Here is a 15,918-nt window from a genome sequence, read left to right as displayed (position 1 = left end):
ACCTCTAAGCCTGCTCAGGGAGGGGGAGGGGCAGGCCCCGCCAGGCACCCACTCCCCCCGCAGGGCACCCCCCCATCCCCCTACCCCATCGCCTTCAGCCCCGCCCCCGTCGCCTTCAGCCCCTCCCCCATCGCCTTCAGCCCCTCCCGGTTACCTTGAGCCCCGCGCCAGCTCCCAGCCCCGCCCGCTGAGCAGCTCCACCCTCCCGCCTACGCAGCCCCGCCCCACCTGCTGTCCGGCCTTGCCCCTGGGCAGTGCGGCCCCTCCCCTTGCGTGATCTGGCGTCACTGGTCACGTGATGGCAGCGCAGGCTTGAGAAGGGGCGGCGGTGAGTGTTCCTGAGGCTGGCCCAGTCTGCAACTCGCGTGACTCCCCTTGAGTGAAGCGCCCTGAGCCGTGATGGCGAGGGCCTAAGGGAAGGCGCTGACGGGCCTAGGGCCGCCTTCCCTGGCTGCCCTCGGCCTCCCAGTCCGGAGCTCCTGCCCCTGCCGTTGCTAGGCGGCCGCCTCTGGGCGCAGAGGGCGGGGCAGGCTTATGGGGAAGGGGCTGGCTGCCTGTGCGTGGGAGGGGCTGTGACTTTGGAGCATACCTGTGCCAGGCAGAAGGCCATGGAGCAGTACTGCATCTTGGGCCGCATAGGGGAGGGCGCTCATGGCAACTTTTTCAAGGCCAAGCACGTGGAGGTGAGCACCCAGTCCTTCCTTCGGTTGGAGATCTACCCCATATTCCGACCCATGTTGGGCCATTGCTCCTGCCTCCCATCAGATTCTTGTGGCATGTGCCTATTTCTTTGGCCCCCTTGGTGGGGGTGGGGTGGGGTGCGTCCAGGTTGCGGCCAGTTACCAGCGGTGCTTTTAGATGGCAAGTGTTCCCTGTGAGCACTGTGTGGTTACCTCTGAGCTGTTTTCCCAGTACCAAGACTCCTGGGCCTGATTTCCTTCCAGAATGGGGTAGGGGGCGCGTTCCACTCTCACGAGGGCCTCAAGCCTCGCATCCCATTCCTTTTCCCAGCCCGGGATGGGGTAGCAGTGTCTGCGTCCTGTCCCAAACAGACTGGAGAGATCGTGGCCCTCAAGAAGGTGGCCCTACGGCGGCTGGAGGATGGCATCCCCAACCAGGCCCTGCGGGAGGTCAAGGCCCTGCAGGAGATTGAGGACAGTCAGTATGTGAGTAGGGCTGGTGCCCTGTGCTGGGGTTCCTGCCCTTATCCACTCACTTCCACCCTGGGGACTTGCTGTCTTTTGCTTCCTCACCCCTCACTACTCCCTTTCCTGTCCACTTGTTCACCCTTATTCCCCCCCAGTTATTTCATTCCTCACTCACTCCCTCTCTGTTCACCCACTTATTTCTTTGTGTACTTATTCATTTATTCACTAACATCCCTTTTTGCTCAAAACTTTTAATGAATTCTAATAATAAGGATAATTGCCACCCATTGAGCTCCCATTGTGTTCCGCAGGCTGGATTAGCAGCTTTATGTACATTGTCTTTCTTCTTCTTTTTTTTTTTTTTTTTTTTGGTCTTTTTAGGGCCACACCCACAGCATATGGCGGTTCCCAGGCTAGGGGTCTAATCAGAGCTGTAGCTGCCGGCCTACCACAGCCACAGCAACAGCAACGTGGGATCTGAGCCCTGTCTCTGACCTACACCACAACTCACAGCAACACCGGATCCTTAACCCACTGAGTGAGGCCAGGGATCTAACCTGCAACCTCATGGATCCTAGTTAGATTCCTTTCTGCTGACCCATAATGGGAACTCCACATTGTCCTTCTGAGTTTTCTCCTCTGATTGGGGAATCAGTACATTTTAACCTTGGGGCCCCCATAGGCTCTACCCTCTGCTGGGCACTGGTGACAAACACTGACCCTGACCTGGCTCTTGAGAACTGAAGTGAAAGTAGTAAGGAGATGGACAGAGGTGCAGGACCCTCCTGGCCTCATTTGTGCTGTGATGGGCCCAGGAGGGGCTGTGGGTACAGGAGGAGAGACACTGCACCCGCCCAGCCTCATTCTCTCTGTGCACATCTCTCTTGACCGTGTCCTGAGTAGAGAATGTGTGTAATTTCCTGGGGAATCCCAAGGGCAGGTCCACCCACCCAACAATGGGTGATACTCTGGCTTGTTGCTTATCCTCTGGAGATGTTCGTGCTATATTGGGTGCCAAAACCATATTATACAACTGCATGTGTCATCCTGGTTTTGTGCAAAAGTATTTTGTATACATCTGTGCATACATATCTGTATGTGCCATATCTGTTGCAAAGTCTGGTGGAATATACTTGTGAGGTTGACAGTAGGTGATAGGATTTTTCTTTTGTGATTTTTTTTTTATCAGTTTGTGCATTATCTGAATGTTGTGTGTTTGTTTCAATCTGTAAAATGATTGTCTCCTACTCTCAAAATCAGAAAAGCAATAATATGGCCCTTCACTTTTTTGTTTTTTTGGCTTTTAGGGCCACACCCACAGCATATGGAGGTTCCCAGGCTAAGGGTCTAATCAGAGCTACAGCTGCCAGCCCACACCACAACCACAGCAATGCCAGATCCAAGCCACTTCTGTGACCTACACCAGAGCTCATGGCAACACCGGATCCTTAACCCACTAAGCAAGGCCAGGGATCAAACCCGCAACCTCATGTTTCCTAGTCGGATTCCTTTCCCCTGCACCATGATGGAAACTCCTCCAGTCTCTTTTTCTATTCATTCAACACTTAAGTTTCTCTTGCCTGACAAGTACGTCTAGGCTCCAGGAGTACAGAGCAGCCTCCTTCCTGTTCTCGCCTCTGGAGCCCTGTGCTCACTGTCCCCCTGCCCAGAACTCCTTCCCAGATCCCTGCATAAGTGAGCCCAGCCCATCTCTTCTGTCTTCATCAGAACCTTCATCAAGATACCCAATAGATTTGTTCTTATGCCTGTCAATCATTTGTCCCCCGAACTCCTTAAAGCCCATCAGGACCCCCTCGCTCTTGCTCCTGCTCACTGCTGTGCAGCCTGGCCCTTGTGACCTGTGGGCCCTCAGGAAGTATATGTGACATATCTCCTGCTGTCCCAGCGCTGGGAGATGTGACCACCAGTGCCTTCTCTTGGTTCTGGGAGTTAATGGCTGTAGAAGAAACAGGAGGTGACCTCTGTGTGTGTGTGTGTGTGTGTGTGTGTGTTTCCAGGTGATTTTCCAGTTCGTAGGCTGGGTGGGGGACCAGACACTGCCCTAAGTGGATTTTCTTAGACGTCCTTTCTCCTGCACTTTACTGGAGCATTAGAGTAGGGTCTTGCCTTCTGTTGGGAGAGGGGAGCACATGAGAGCACCCAGCTCCCTGATTCTAAGCTCAGATCTCCTGTCACCTTTTCTGCCTGGTCTTCTGTTGGGGCAAGAGCCGAGAGTTCCACAGAGGGTGTGAGCCACATGAGTCTGGGGGCTGATGGGATGCCTCTCCCCCCTCCCCCACAGGTTGTGCAGTTGAAGGCTGTGTTCCCGCATAGTGCAGGCTTTGTGCTGGCCTTTGAGTACATGCTGTCAGATCTGGCTGAGGTGCTGCGCCATGCCCAGAGGCCACTGGCCCAGGTGCAGGTCAAGAGCTATTTGCAGATGCTGCTCAAGGGCATTGCCTTCTGCCATGCCAAAAACAATTGCGCATTGGGTCAGTTCCAGCATGGGCTGGGGTGGGACCTGGGGGTGGCTTGGCTGGAGGTAGGCCAGCCCTTGATGTAGGGCATGCTTGAGGAGGGGACAGAGGGGTCAGGGACCATGGGTGAGTGGCCAGGGGTATAGCCCTGCAGGAGGTGCGGTCCTGGGCTGACCCGGGTGCTCAGCCTGCCCAGCTCTCTTATCCTGAGGTCCCATGGGTTCTCACAGGGAACTGTTGCCTCTTTTTGTGCCCTCAGGACCTGAAACCAGCCAACTTGCTAATCAGCGCCTCACGCCAGCTCAAGATAGCAGACTTTGGCCTGGCCTGGGGCCTTTTCCCCAGATGGCTGCCGCCTCTACATGCACCAGGTGGCCACCAGGTATGGAGGACCAGTTCCCAGGCAGGACCAGGCAATGGCCAGGCCCCGACCCTCCCCCTGGGGAAGAGATGCTTCTGGATCTTCTGTCCAAACAGTGTTCCAAGAGCTGGTGTGGGGGCCAGGGTGACCTTCTGGCGCAGGCAGCTTCTTGACAGACGGGTGACTTGGCTCTGACCACCTGCCATCCACTCACAGGTGGTACCGAGCCCCTGAGCTCCTGTATGGTGCCCGCCAGTACAATCAGGGTATCGACCTGTGGTGAGCCTCCTGTGGGCTGGGCAGGTGGTGGGGTGTGGGTGCTCGAGTGTTCTGTTCCCGCTGGGCATTGAGGTCTCCAGGCTATTAGGGGCTGATTTCCTGCTGTGAGCTTAAACATACAGGGGTGCCCTGGGGGAGTCTCCCTTGGTGAGAGTATCTCTGAGGAGTTGTGGTCACTGTTCTTTTTCATGAGAATTTTGAGCTGGGTGGGGATCAGGTGGGATGGGAGTGGCTGTCCCAGGAGGAGGTCTCTGGGTGGAGGTTGGGGAGGTGGTCTGGCCATGGAACATCTCTCTGCAGGGAATGACACCCTGAGACACAGTGTCCCTGAGCCTGGGACCCTGGATAGGAAGGCCCTGAACAGTTCTCTAGGGTAGGATGGTCTGTTTCTGCCTGAAACTGTGAGACTTGGGGGCCGTTTTGGAGGTCTTCCCTGGGATGGGAGGACAGGGTGTATGTCCAGAATGGGAGGCTCTGAGAGGACTTAGAACTGCTGAGGGGTTGAGGCCTGAGAGCTGCAGAGGAAGGGGCATAAGCTCTGTGTTCTAGGCTTGAGGTCTTTCCCGGTTTGGGGGTCTGTATTCTTCACTCTGAAGCCTCTAAGCTACTTTGTGGGTGTTTTGACCCTGGTGTCAGGTGTGAGTGCTGGTGCGGGGAGATCTGTGGCTGTGCTGAGGTCTCTGAGATGTTTGTGTTCGGTATGTGCAGTGCCGTGGGCTGGATCCTGGGGGAGCTGTTGAATGGGTCTCCCCTTTTCCCAGGGGAGAATGACATCAAACAGCTTTGCTGAGTGCTTTGCCTCTTGGGCACCCCCAGCCCTCAAGTCTGACACCTGGACAGGTGTCCTCTGTCTCCCCAAGAACTAGTGACTCCCCTGGCCCACACCTTCTCTCCGGTGGCCCCACAACTCCCTGACCTTCCATTCTCTGTCCTGGCTCAGCTCAGGGGCTCCTCCTGCCCTTCTGGATGCAGGAGAGCTGATCCGTATCCCATCCCCTGTCTGTTCCGACCTGTCCCTGGCACTCACACAGCTCTTACCCAGCTGGGCACAGAGTGGGCTCCCATGAAGTAGAAGAAGGACTGAAAGACTGATTGAGTGCATGATGACAGAGTGACCTGGTGCAAGCAGGGGCTCAGCAGGGCAGGGGCCAGCCCTGACGGGCCTGCTTCTTCTCCAGGAGATGACTACAACAAGATCTCCTTCAAGGAGCAGGTGCCCGTGCCCTTGGAGGAGGTGCTGCTGGATGCCTCTCCCCAGGCTTTGGTCTTTCTGGGGAGGTTCCTCCTCTACCCTCCACTCCAGCGCATTGCAGCCTCCCAGGTAGGCAACACCCAGTGCCCTGAGCCTCCTCATTCATGCTCATGTGACCCAGCAGTTTGAGGTCCCCCAGAACCCGTGATGGGCTGGGACAGAACCCCCAGAGCCAGGGCAGGAGGGTGTGGAGCAGCTGAGCCTCTCCTGAGCAGACCCCAGAGGGGCTGCAGCAGCCAGGGGTGGCCCGTTAGAAGGGTGTGCCCACATTGCAGAAGAGCACATCTCCAAGTTATTGGTGACTCACCTCTTCATGCCTTTATTCCTTCAGTAAGTATTTACTCAGCATCTGGCACACGCCAGGCATTGTCCTGGGCCCTGGTGCAGAGTGAACAGACAGACGCAGCTCGTGTCTGTGGGGTGTCCAGCCTGTGGTGAGGCAGGACAGCCAGTCTGTGACAGCCCTGAGGAGTGATGTTGGAACTGACTTTGGGGTCACGTAAGGCTTCCTGGAGGATCAGTTTAAGCACAGGGAGCTGTTTCCCCAAGAGAAATAATGAACAGAGGCCTGGAGAGGAGAACCCAGGACAGGTGGATTGTGGCTGGAAGGCAGGGGAGGAGGGCAGGGCCACCTGCCAATGGCAGGGATGGCATCAGAGCCTCTATTGGGTGTACCTGTCCTCCCCTCCTTGCCCTTGGCACTCATACCCTGGTGAGTTCCCATGTCAGCAGTGCCTTCAGAGTGTACTGAGGCCAACTGACCCCTTCTCAGCTCCCTGCTGCTGTCCCCAGTCTAAGTCACCCCCCTGTCCTCACCCCCATTGTATGCTTCCCCTCCTGCCCATTCCCCTGGCAGAGAGGGGGATCTTGTCCAGGGAGGCTGTCACACCCTCCCCTGCAGGGCCCTCCTGTGGCTCCCTCTCAGAGGAGAAACTCAGGTCCTAGTGGCCCTCAGGCATCACACACTAGGGGCCATCCCCTTGGTGACCCTGGCAGCTCCCATTCCACTTGCTCTGGGGCCCCTCCATGTTCCTGGGCCTCACTCATTCATCCTTCAGGTCTCTTCTCAAGCACCACCTCCCGGGGGCTTCCCCTGCCCATCTTCAGGTCTGCAGCCTTTCCGCTGTTCCTCTTTCCTCCTCACTGTCCACCCCCCACAGCACTCATCATCCAATGTGCTCTTTCTCCTACTACTTTATATGATTTATTCCCCTACTCCTCTTTGCTCTGTTTGCTGCTGCATCCTGGGTCCCTGGAGCAGTGCTTGGGCAGCAAGCACTCAGAGGCTTGGAGTCAGCTGCACTGATGAGCAGAGGGAGGAAAGCCTCTTCAGGGCAATGTTGACATCTCCCCCTCAAAGGGAAGTGAGCTGAAGCTGGGATGGGGAGGTGACTGGTTTCCTTTTGCTGTCCCTTGCTTGCTGCCCTCAGGCCCTCCTGCACCAGTACTTCTTCACAGCTCCCCTGCCGGCCCACCCCTCGGAGCTGCCGATTCCCCACTGCCCAGGGGGACCTACCCCCAAGGCCCACCCAGGGTCTCCCCACGTCCATGACTTCCATGTGGACTGGCCTCTGGAGGAGTCGCTGTTGAACCCAGAGCTGATTTGGCCCTTCATCCTGGAGGGCTGAGATGCTGGGCCAGGCCCCGCCAGCGTGCTCCCCACCAGAACCACCCAGGCCTCTTGTTCCCCAGCTCTGTCCTGATTCAGCCACAGGCTGTACCTGGTCCTCCTCTCAGCTGGGTGATGAGGACATCCAGCCCCAGCAGAGGGCACCTGCGGCCTGCGCTGTCAGCTCCCATCTGTGTGCTGCTGACAGGTCCATCCAAGGAGGCAGTGAGTGCTGCTGCTGTGTCTGCCACCGTGCTGCTTCTCTAGCTGCCACCTTCTTGGTCAGGGACGGCCTCGGTAGAGCCATCTGTGGGAGCACTGAGTGTGAGATGTCAGAAACCCAAGTGGGAAGGGAAGTGTGGTTTGATTTTGTTCTCAGAGACATTAAGCACTAGTTCAATTCTGAGATTTAGGATAAAACCCAAATAGTCCTACCTGATGTGTACCCCTCTTCTGCTCCTGTTGAGGGACATGCCTGAGGTAGCATGGTCTCCTGGCCCTTGCTTGTCTCTGGTCACTTGGAAAGTAGCCCCATTCATGGCCACCTTAGTCTTGGGGACTTTCTAGGTGCTTCATGTTTTGAAGCTCCCACTTGAAGGTGAGATGACAGAAGTCAAGGCCAGGGATGGCTCAAGTTGGGGACCCAATAAGTGAACCTCCACATCTTTTCTTTTTTTTCTTTTTTAGGGCTGAACCTGTGGCATATGGAAATTCCCAGGTGAGGGGTCAAATCACAGCTACTGCTGCCAGCCTACACCACAGCCACAGCAACACCAGATCCAAGCCTCATCTGCAACCTATACCACAGCTCATGGCAAGACCGAATCCCCAACCCTCCAAGCAAGCTCAGGGGTTGAACCTGCATCCTGATGGATCCTAGTCAGGTTAATAACCCCTGAGCCATAAAGTGAACTCTGTGACCCTCCACATCTTAATCTGGTTACATCACCCTCAGGATAAGCATGAACCAGGACCACACGGGCCACCTCCTTAATCAGAGACACCAGGCAAATAGGACAGATCTTCCTGAAACTCATTTGTTAACTCAGTAAATCTCAATACAGTCTGAACTGGCTCTTGTTTTCTGTCTTTTGTCTTTTTGTTGTTTTGTTGTTGTTGTTGCTATTTCTTGGGCCGCTCCCGCGGCATATGGAGGTTCCCAGGCTAGGGGTTGAATCGGAGCTGTAGCCACCAGCCTATGCCAGAGCCACAGCAACGTGGGATCCAAGCCGCGTCTGCAACCTACACCACAGCTCACGGCAACGCCGGATCATTAACCCACTGAGCAAGGGCAGGGACCGAACCCGCAACCTCATGGTTCCTAGTCGGATTCATTAACCACTGCGCCACGATGGGAACTCCTGTTTTTCTAATTTAATAATTTGGTAAGTCAATTCTGAAATATATGCAGAAATGAAAGGGTTAAGAGGAGGAGGCAGAAGCCAAAGAAAAGGAGAAAGATGATGAATGGACTTAGCGTATCATATCCCAAGACTCAGGGCTAAAACAAATAAGAAGTGTGGTGTTGGCTTAGAGGTATGTAAAAGCAGACAAATGGAGAAACTTACTCTTAGCAATCTTTTAGTTTAAAATATTCATTTTGTTCCCATGTGGATAAACTCCTGTGAGCACAGAGTTCACAGAGAACTAATGCTGCCACAGTCACTGCCTTCCAGGTTTTTAGAGGGAAAGCACAGTTGTTGCTTACAGGGTAAAGTCTGAGTGTCTCATAGGTCTTCAAAGATATTTTAAGGATCTGGCCTCTGCCTGTTGGACCAGCCACATCTGTAGAGTCTAACCTTTAGCTCTTTCTAGTTATCTCTCATCTCCACATAAATGAAGTCTGTACCCATACCCTGACTGCTGATCTCTGGCCAGTTCCACTCACAAAGATCCTAAACCTTAGTCCACCCTGACATTGACCCTCACCTTGGCCTTGAGCCTTACGCTAAACCTCACCCTGACCCTGACATACAGTCACCCTCACTCAATTCTTTGCCAACTCCTTCCCCACCTATACTTGGCTTGAATCTTGGCATTGACTCTCAGCCTCACTCAAACTCTGACCCTGCTTGACCTAGAATTAACCTTGTGTATGAACTTGGCTCTCATCTTCACCTTAACACTGACCCTCTAATTGACACATTTGATGTTCATTATAACCCTGATCTTGACTTACCTTGACAACAACAAGTTCTCTCCCACTGATCATGACCCAGAACATTACCATGAATGAACCACTGCTGTTCTCAATCTGATTATGACCTTTAACTCTGCTCCTAGAATGTATCCTTGACAAAGACTATCATACCAACCTACCCTGCCCTTGAACTTGAGCCTTGGTATTGAACTACACTATGCCAAAGGTGAAAGAAATATCTGTACCCCAAGCCTGACCATAACCCTAATCTTAATCCTGATTTTGACCTGGACCTCAATTTCACCCTGACCTGGGTCTTCATCCAAACACAGAGCCTCATCACTGACACCCTAATCCCATCCTGACATTAAAGCTGACCTAGACCCTGATCCTGAAATTGAACTTCACACTGACATTGACCTTCATTTTTATGGTGAATGTTCATCCTCAGTCTGATCACCTTCATTTGACCCATCATATCACACTGAACCTTAACCTTGAACCTGATTTTTGACTAAACCAAACTGATCATCTCTGATAATCACAATAATGTCCCCCCAAAGACGCCCATGTCCTGACCTATGAATATATTGCCTTAAACAAAAAAGGGACTTTGCCATGTGATTAAGGGTACATATTTGAGATCGAAAGAGTATCCTGGATTATGCAGATTGGGCCAGTGTAATTGGTGGTGGGGAGGGAGAGGTGGAGGAGGACTTGATTCTTTCCAGCAGCAAGAGGAAAGGAATCCCACCTTGACTTCTAATTGACCTTGGCCTTCACTCTGATCCTGGCAGTTATCCTCATGGTTGATCTTGACTCTAAATCTGCTTTGATGCTTAATCCTGAATATCAACCTCGCCCTCACCTTGACTGAATCCTATTCAGAACTGGACATTCACTGTCAACCTGAATCCAACTTTCAATCGTTCTTTCATCCTGACAACCATAATCCTTACCCTGACCTCATCCTCTTACGGATCCTCTCCGATGATGGAGTCTCAACCTGATCCTCACACTGATCCTCGAACCTGATTCTGACACCATGAGCCTGACCATTGTCTTATCTTGCCCCCTACCTGATCTAGAATTTTACCCTGGACCCTCACCCTCATTCTGATCTTCATCACTGTCTGCCACCCTGACTGCTCTGACACTGAACTTGATCATGACACTTGCTTTTACATTACATTTACATTGTTATCATTTACACTAACTCTGATCTGATCTTGGTCAGGGCCATAACCAAGTCCAGAGTGAGGTCCTGGTATCAGGGCCAAGGCTGGGGTAAGAGCCAGGGTGGGTGCCATGACAAGGGAGGCACCAGGTTTTGGGCAAGGGCCAGTGCCATGGCAGGAGGGAGGCTGAGGGTCATTGTGAAGGTGGGAGTCAGGGCTAGGGCGAAGTGTGTGTTAGAGTGTGCCTGAGTCAGGTAGGGACAAGGGTGGGGTAGATGTCTGATGTTCATAAAATCAAGGGTTTTGATTAGGGCGAGGCTGAGGAAAAGGACCAAATTCTGCATAAGGGCCAGCACCAGGGCAAGGGCTCAAAAGGTGCTGGGTTCAGGGACACCCGAAGGTCCAGCGTGGTCTGGGTAAGGGCAAAGGTCAGAGTGAGGATGAATGTCAGTGTGAGGGAGGAGGCAAGGGTCTGCCGAGTGTTGGGACAATGTGAGAGCCAAGGGGCAGGGCAGAGACCAGTGGAAGGCCAAACAGAAGTGGGTTTGGCAAGCTTTGGGACCTGAGAGGGGATGCTGGCAAGGATCAACCTGGAAGGGCTCAGCCTATGGGGTGGAAGCAGGGTGGAGCAGGGTATGGCCTGTGGGGTGGAAACACCGGGAAGGCGTGGCCTGGCCAGAGCACCTAGGGCGGCAGGGGCCATTTGGGTTTGCATGAGTTGCTTCACGTTTTCTCGTTTCTGGAGGCCTGAGACCTTCTCTGAGCCACCCAGCTGGACAAGGTAGCGCTTCCTGTCCCAAGCGACAGGCAGGGCATGGTTCATGGTCCTGGTGTGACCATGCCAGTCCAACCCTCTGGACTTCAGTTTCCCAAATCTGGGAGGGGGAGTTGGGTGGCCCTGAATACGTACTTGGCAGAGGATATGTGTGGTCCCTAAAGTCATAACCTCGGTGGCCTTTGGAGGGATTGCTCTGAAAGTCTCCTGCCCCTCTGGCTGCCCCTGCATCTGGAGCTCCTGGGGGTTGGCCTGTTCTGGGTACCTGTAAACAAGATAAACCCCTTTGTTTGGCTTAATGATCCCACGTCTTTTGGAATATTCTGGAATTTCCCTTCTGGAGTTTTCCTGGAAGGCCATGATTTCCCCATGAGTGGCACCTTCTTCAGGCTCACTGGGTCGAACTCCCATACTGGCTGCACCAAGTGCCTGTTGAGTGCTTTAATTTGAGTAGCACTTCCCCCCAAGCTACAGGTGTGCTCAGCACACCTGCAACTAAATGATTTATAGGATCTTTGTGTCATGTCAGTTCTTCTCCCCTCTAAACTTTTTCCTAGGAGCTGAATGTTTGTCTCTTTCATCACTGTGTGTATAATCACTGTAGACACCCAGTGGACGGCCTGACATTTAATGTACTTGCAGTGAATGAATTTATTTACTTTTAAAATACATTATTGGAGTTCCCTTCCTTCCAGCTCAATGGTAATGAACCTAACTAGTCTCCACGAGGACCCTGGTTCAATCCCTGGTCTTGCTCAGTGGGTTCATCCCAAGTTGCAGTGAGCTGTGGCATAGGTTGCAGATGCAACTCGGATGTGGTGTTGCTGTGGTTGTGGTATAGGCTGGCAGCTACAGCTCGGATGCGAACCCTACCCTGGGAACTTCTGTATTCCTGTGAGTATGGCCCTAAAAGGACCAAAATGAAATAAGATAAAGTAAAATAAATTTTTAAAATACAGTATTATATTGGAGTTCCTGTTGTAGCTCAGTGGTAACAAACCAGACTAGTATCCATGAGGATGTGGGTTTGCTCTCTGGCCCCATTCAGAAGGTTAAGGATCCAGCATTGCCGTGAGCTGTGGTGTGGGTCACAGACATGGCTCAGATCTGGTGTGGCTGTGGCTGTAGTGTAGGGAAGGAGCTGCAGCTCCGATTTGACCCCTAGCCTGGGAGCTTCCATATGCCCCAGGTGTGGCCATGAAAAGCAAAATCAATCAATCAATCAATCAATCAATGCATGATTATGTAACTTTACATGATCAGACCCTTGCCTGAATTCTGTAATTATGATTTTATTTTATTTATTTGTCTTTTGTCTTTTTAGGGCCACACCCATGGCATATGAAGGTACCCAGGCTAGGGGTTGAATCGGAGCTGTAGCCACTGGCCTACATCACAGCCACAGCAACAAGGGATCTGAGGTGCATCTGTGGCCTACACCACAGGTCACAGCAACACTGGATCCTTAGCCCACTGAACAAGGCCAGGGATTGAACCCACAACCTCATGGTTCCTAGTCGGATTTGTTTCTGCTGCCACCAGGACGGGAACTCCTCAACTTCACATTCTTACCAGCCAAAAAAAAACTTATTAAAGGCTGAGAGAAACTTTGGTCTTGGATGAGTGAGGGCTGTGGAAGTGGGTCCTGGGCTCAGAGAGGATGGTGGTTATTTCTGCCAGAGCTTGGAGAGCCCCATATGTGGATGGCATCCTCAGAGGGTCTGGACCATAAGAAAGCTCCGGAGGGTTTCCACTGAAGCTGTGTAGGCTCTAGAATCCAGGGTGGACCAGCCAGAAAGGCCACAAAGTTGGAGGATGCAGGTGTGGGCTTGAGGGAGGGGGAGACATGGCTCTCTGACCCCTTACCAGGGCCACCCTGAGCCTCTTCTTAATACTTCTACAGAGAGCAGTGTGTGGGAACAGGGCCTGTGTGCCCTCGCTGAGCTAGCAGTTCCATTCCACCACCTTGGCATCTCTGCCACATGCTTTAAGCCAGTGCCTAAATTTACTCCATTGAAGCCACCTGCTAATGGGCTCTGATGCTCTGATGGAGATCAGGGAGTTCCTGTCAAGGCACAGTGGAAATGAATACCACTAGGAACCGTGAAGTTGTGGGTTTGATCCCTGCCCTCGTTTAGTGGGTTAAGGATCTGGCATTGCCATGAGCTGTCATATAGGTCATAGATGCAGCTTTGATCTGGTGTTGCTGTGACTCTGGCATAGGCCAGTGGCTACAGATCAGATTAGACCCCTAGCCTGGGAACCTCCATAAGCCATGGGAGTAGCTCCAGAAAAAGAAAAAAAAAAATGACATGACAAAGTTATTCATTGAATCATAGTTTAAATAGCAAAAGATTGGAAGCACCATAGATGTCCATCCATAAGAGACTGTCTAAATTTTGATCCACCTATCAAATAGAAAACCATACTACCTCAAAAATGAACAGGCATGCTTTTTTTTTTTTTTTTTAGGACTGCAGCCACGTCATATAGAAGTTCCCTATGCCACAGTCACAGCAACGCTGGACCCTTGACCCACTGAACCAGGCCAGGGATCAAACCGGAGTCCTCATGGATACTAGTTGGGTTTGTTACTGCTGAGCAAGAACAGGAACTCCCCAGGATGCTTTTTAATGTATAGTAATAGAAAGATGTCTAAGATATATTATTAAGTTAAAAAAGGTAAGATGAGGAGTTCTTTTGTGACACAGCATGTTAAGGATCAGGCATTTGCACTGCAGTGGATTAGGTTGTTGCCATGGCCTGGATTTGATCCCTGGCCAGGGAAGCTCCGTACACTGTGTGCACGGTCAAAAAAAAAGGCAAGATGAAAAATAGAGCATAGAGAGTGCCACTAGCTGTGTAAAAGGAAAATAATATAAATAATACTTATTTATGCATCATACATAATATGTCTGGAAAAACTACTGAAAAATTTCATGATTGTGGTTACCTGATAGAGGGACTAGAAGGATTGTGGACAGAATAAGAGGCCAACTTTTCACTGGACCTCTTTGTAGTCTTTGAAATGTGAACTGTAAAATTTATTAATTCTTCTTCTTTTTTTTTTTTTTTTTTTTTGGTTTTTGGAGCCTCACCTGCAGCATATGGAAATTCCCAGGCTACGGGTTGAATCAGAGCTACAGCTGCTGGCCACAGCCACAGCAACAAGGGACTCAAGCCACATCTATGACCTATACTGAAGCTCATGGCAATGCTGGATCCTGGACCCACTGAGCAAGGCCAGGGATTGAACTTGCATCCTCATGGATACTAATCATATTTGTTTCTGCTGCTCCACAATGAGAAATTTCCAAAAGAAGTACCAGAAGGGTCTTGAAGAGGTATTTGCACATCCATATTCATAATCACACTGTTCACAGTAGGCAGATGAAGGAAGCAACGCAAGTGTCCATAGACAGATAAATGACCAAAAAATGCAGTATATCCATGCAATGGAATATTATTCATTACGCTTGGTGGGTTTTTTGGGTTTTTCTTGTTTGTTTGTTTGTTTTTTCTTTTTAGGCAAAAGACCTGTGGCATATGGAAGTTCCCAGGTTAGGGGTTGAATCAGAGCTGCACTGCTGGCCTATGCCACAGTTCACAGCAACGCTGGATCCTTAACCCACTGATCAAGGCCAGGGATCAAACCTGAGTCCTCATGGATACTTGTTTCTTACCACTGAGCCACAAAGGGAACTCCCTATTCATTCTTAAAAAGGAAGAAAAATCTGACACATGCTACAATATGAGTGAACCTTTAGGATATTATGCTAACTGAAAAAAGCCAGTCACAAAAAAAAAAAAAAAAAAAAAGCGTGTGATTTCACTTATATAAGGTGTGTAGAGAAGTCAAATTCATATTGAGAGAAGTTAACTGATGGTTGCTGGGGCTAAGGAGAGGAGGAAATGGGATGCTGTTTAATGGGTATTGGGTTTCAGTTTTACAAAATGAAAAGTTCTGGATATTGGTTGCACAATACTATAAATACACTTCACACTACTGAACTGAATACTTGGAAATGGTTCAGATGGTAAATTTTATATGTGTTCTTTCCCACAATTAAACTTTAAAGAAGGAAACAGAATCTGAAGGGCTGGTAGGACAACAACAGTATATCTAATATTTAGGAGAGGAGGACGAGATCAGGGCTGACAAAAAGCTGGAAGCTTCACAAATTTGAGGAAAGGCAAAATCTGCAGATTCAAGAAGCTGTGTGAGGAGTTCCCATCGTGGCACAGTGAAAACGAATCTGACTAAGAACCATGAGGTTTCGGGTTCAATCCCTGGCCTACCTCAGTGGGTTAAGGATCTGGCATTGCCCTGAGCTGTGGTGTAGGTCGCAGATGGTTCGGATCTGGCATTTCTGTGGCTGCTGTGTAGGCCAGCAGCTGTAGGTCTGATTTGAACCCCCAGCCTGGGAACCTCCATATGCTGCGCATGCAGCCCTAGAAAAGACAAAAAAAAATTAAAAGTTAAAAAATAAAATAAAAAAAAAGTATCCATACAGAGATGCCACATTGCTTACTGGGGCAAAATATCTCTAATTCCTGTGATTTCTTGTTAGAAGCCATGGAGGCCAGAAGGAAATAGCACACCATTTTTTAAGTGCTAAGAGAAAGGAACTGTTAACAGAATTCTATATCCAGTGAGAATATCCTTCAGGAATGAAAGTGAAAAGAGATTTTCTCAGAT

The 15,918-nt window shown here is 51.0% G+C and overlaps 1 protein-coding gene across 12 annotated transcripts; it reads left to right on the top strand.

Annotated features, from left to right (window-relative positions):
* Positions 1-289: 289 nt before the first annotated feature.
* Positions 290-14,952, top strand: LOC146396281 (cyclin-dependent kinase 20-like). 12 transcript variants are annotated; one of them, XM_084995959.1, is made up of 6 exons: positions 290-328; positions 1,012-1,166; positions 3,885-4,007; positions 4,203-4,265; positions 5,444-5,586; positions 6,948-8,201. In XM_084995959.1, exons 3-6 carry the CDS (start codon positions 3,971-3,973, stop codon positions 7,143-7,145), a joined length of 441 nt encoding a protein of 146 aa, XP_084852085.1. In that variant the 5' UTR covers positions 290-328; positions 1,012-1,166; positions 3,885-3,970; the 3' UTR covers positions 7,146-8,201. The 12 variants fall into 12 exon arrangements, with proteins under 12 accessions (XP_084852085.1, XP_084852084.1, XP_084852075.1 ...); XM_084995958.1 differs by having other exon boundaries at positions 290-683; XM_084995949.1 differs by lacking the exon at positions 4,203-4,265 and adding an exon at positions 3,451-3,640 and having other exon boundaries at positions 290-683; positions 1,053-1,166; positions 6,948-7,284.
* Positions 14,953-15,918: the final 966 nt, after the last annotated feature.

This window comes from Sus scrofa, chromosome 14 (assembly GCF_054392235.1).
Source record: "Sus scrofa isolate SSC_HxYL_T2T_F1_AM1 chromosome 14, Sscrofa_HxYL_maternal_Yorkshire_Landrace_v2.0, whole genome shotgun sequence".
Taxonomy (NCBI): domain Eukaryota; kingdom Metazoa; phylum Chordata; class Mammalia; order Artiodactyla; family Suidae; genus Sus; species Sus scrofa.
Note: the sequence above shows the minus strand (reverse complement) of the source record. Positions and strands in the feature narration are given on the sequence as shown.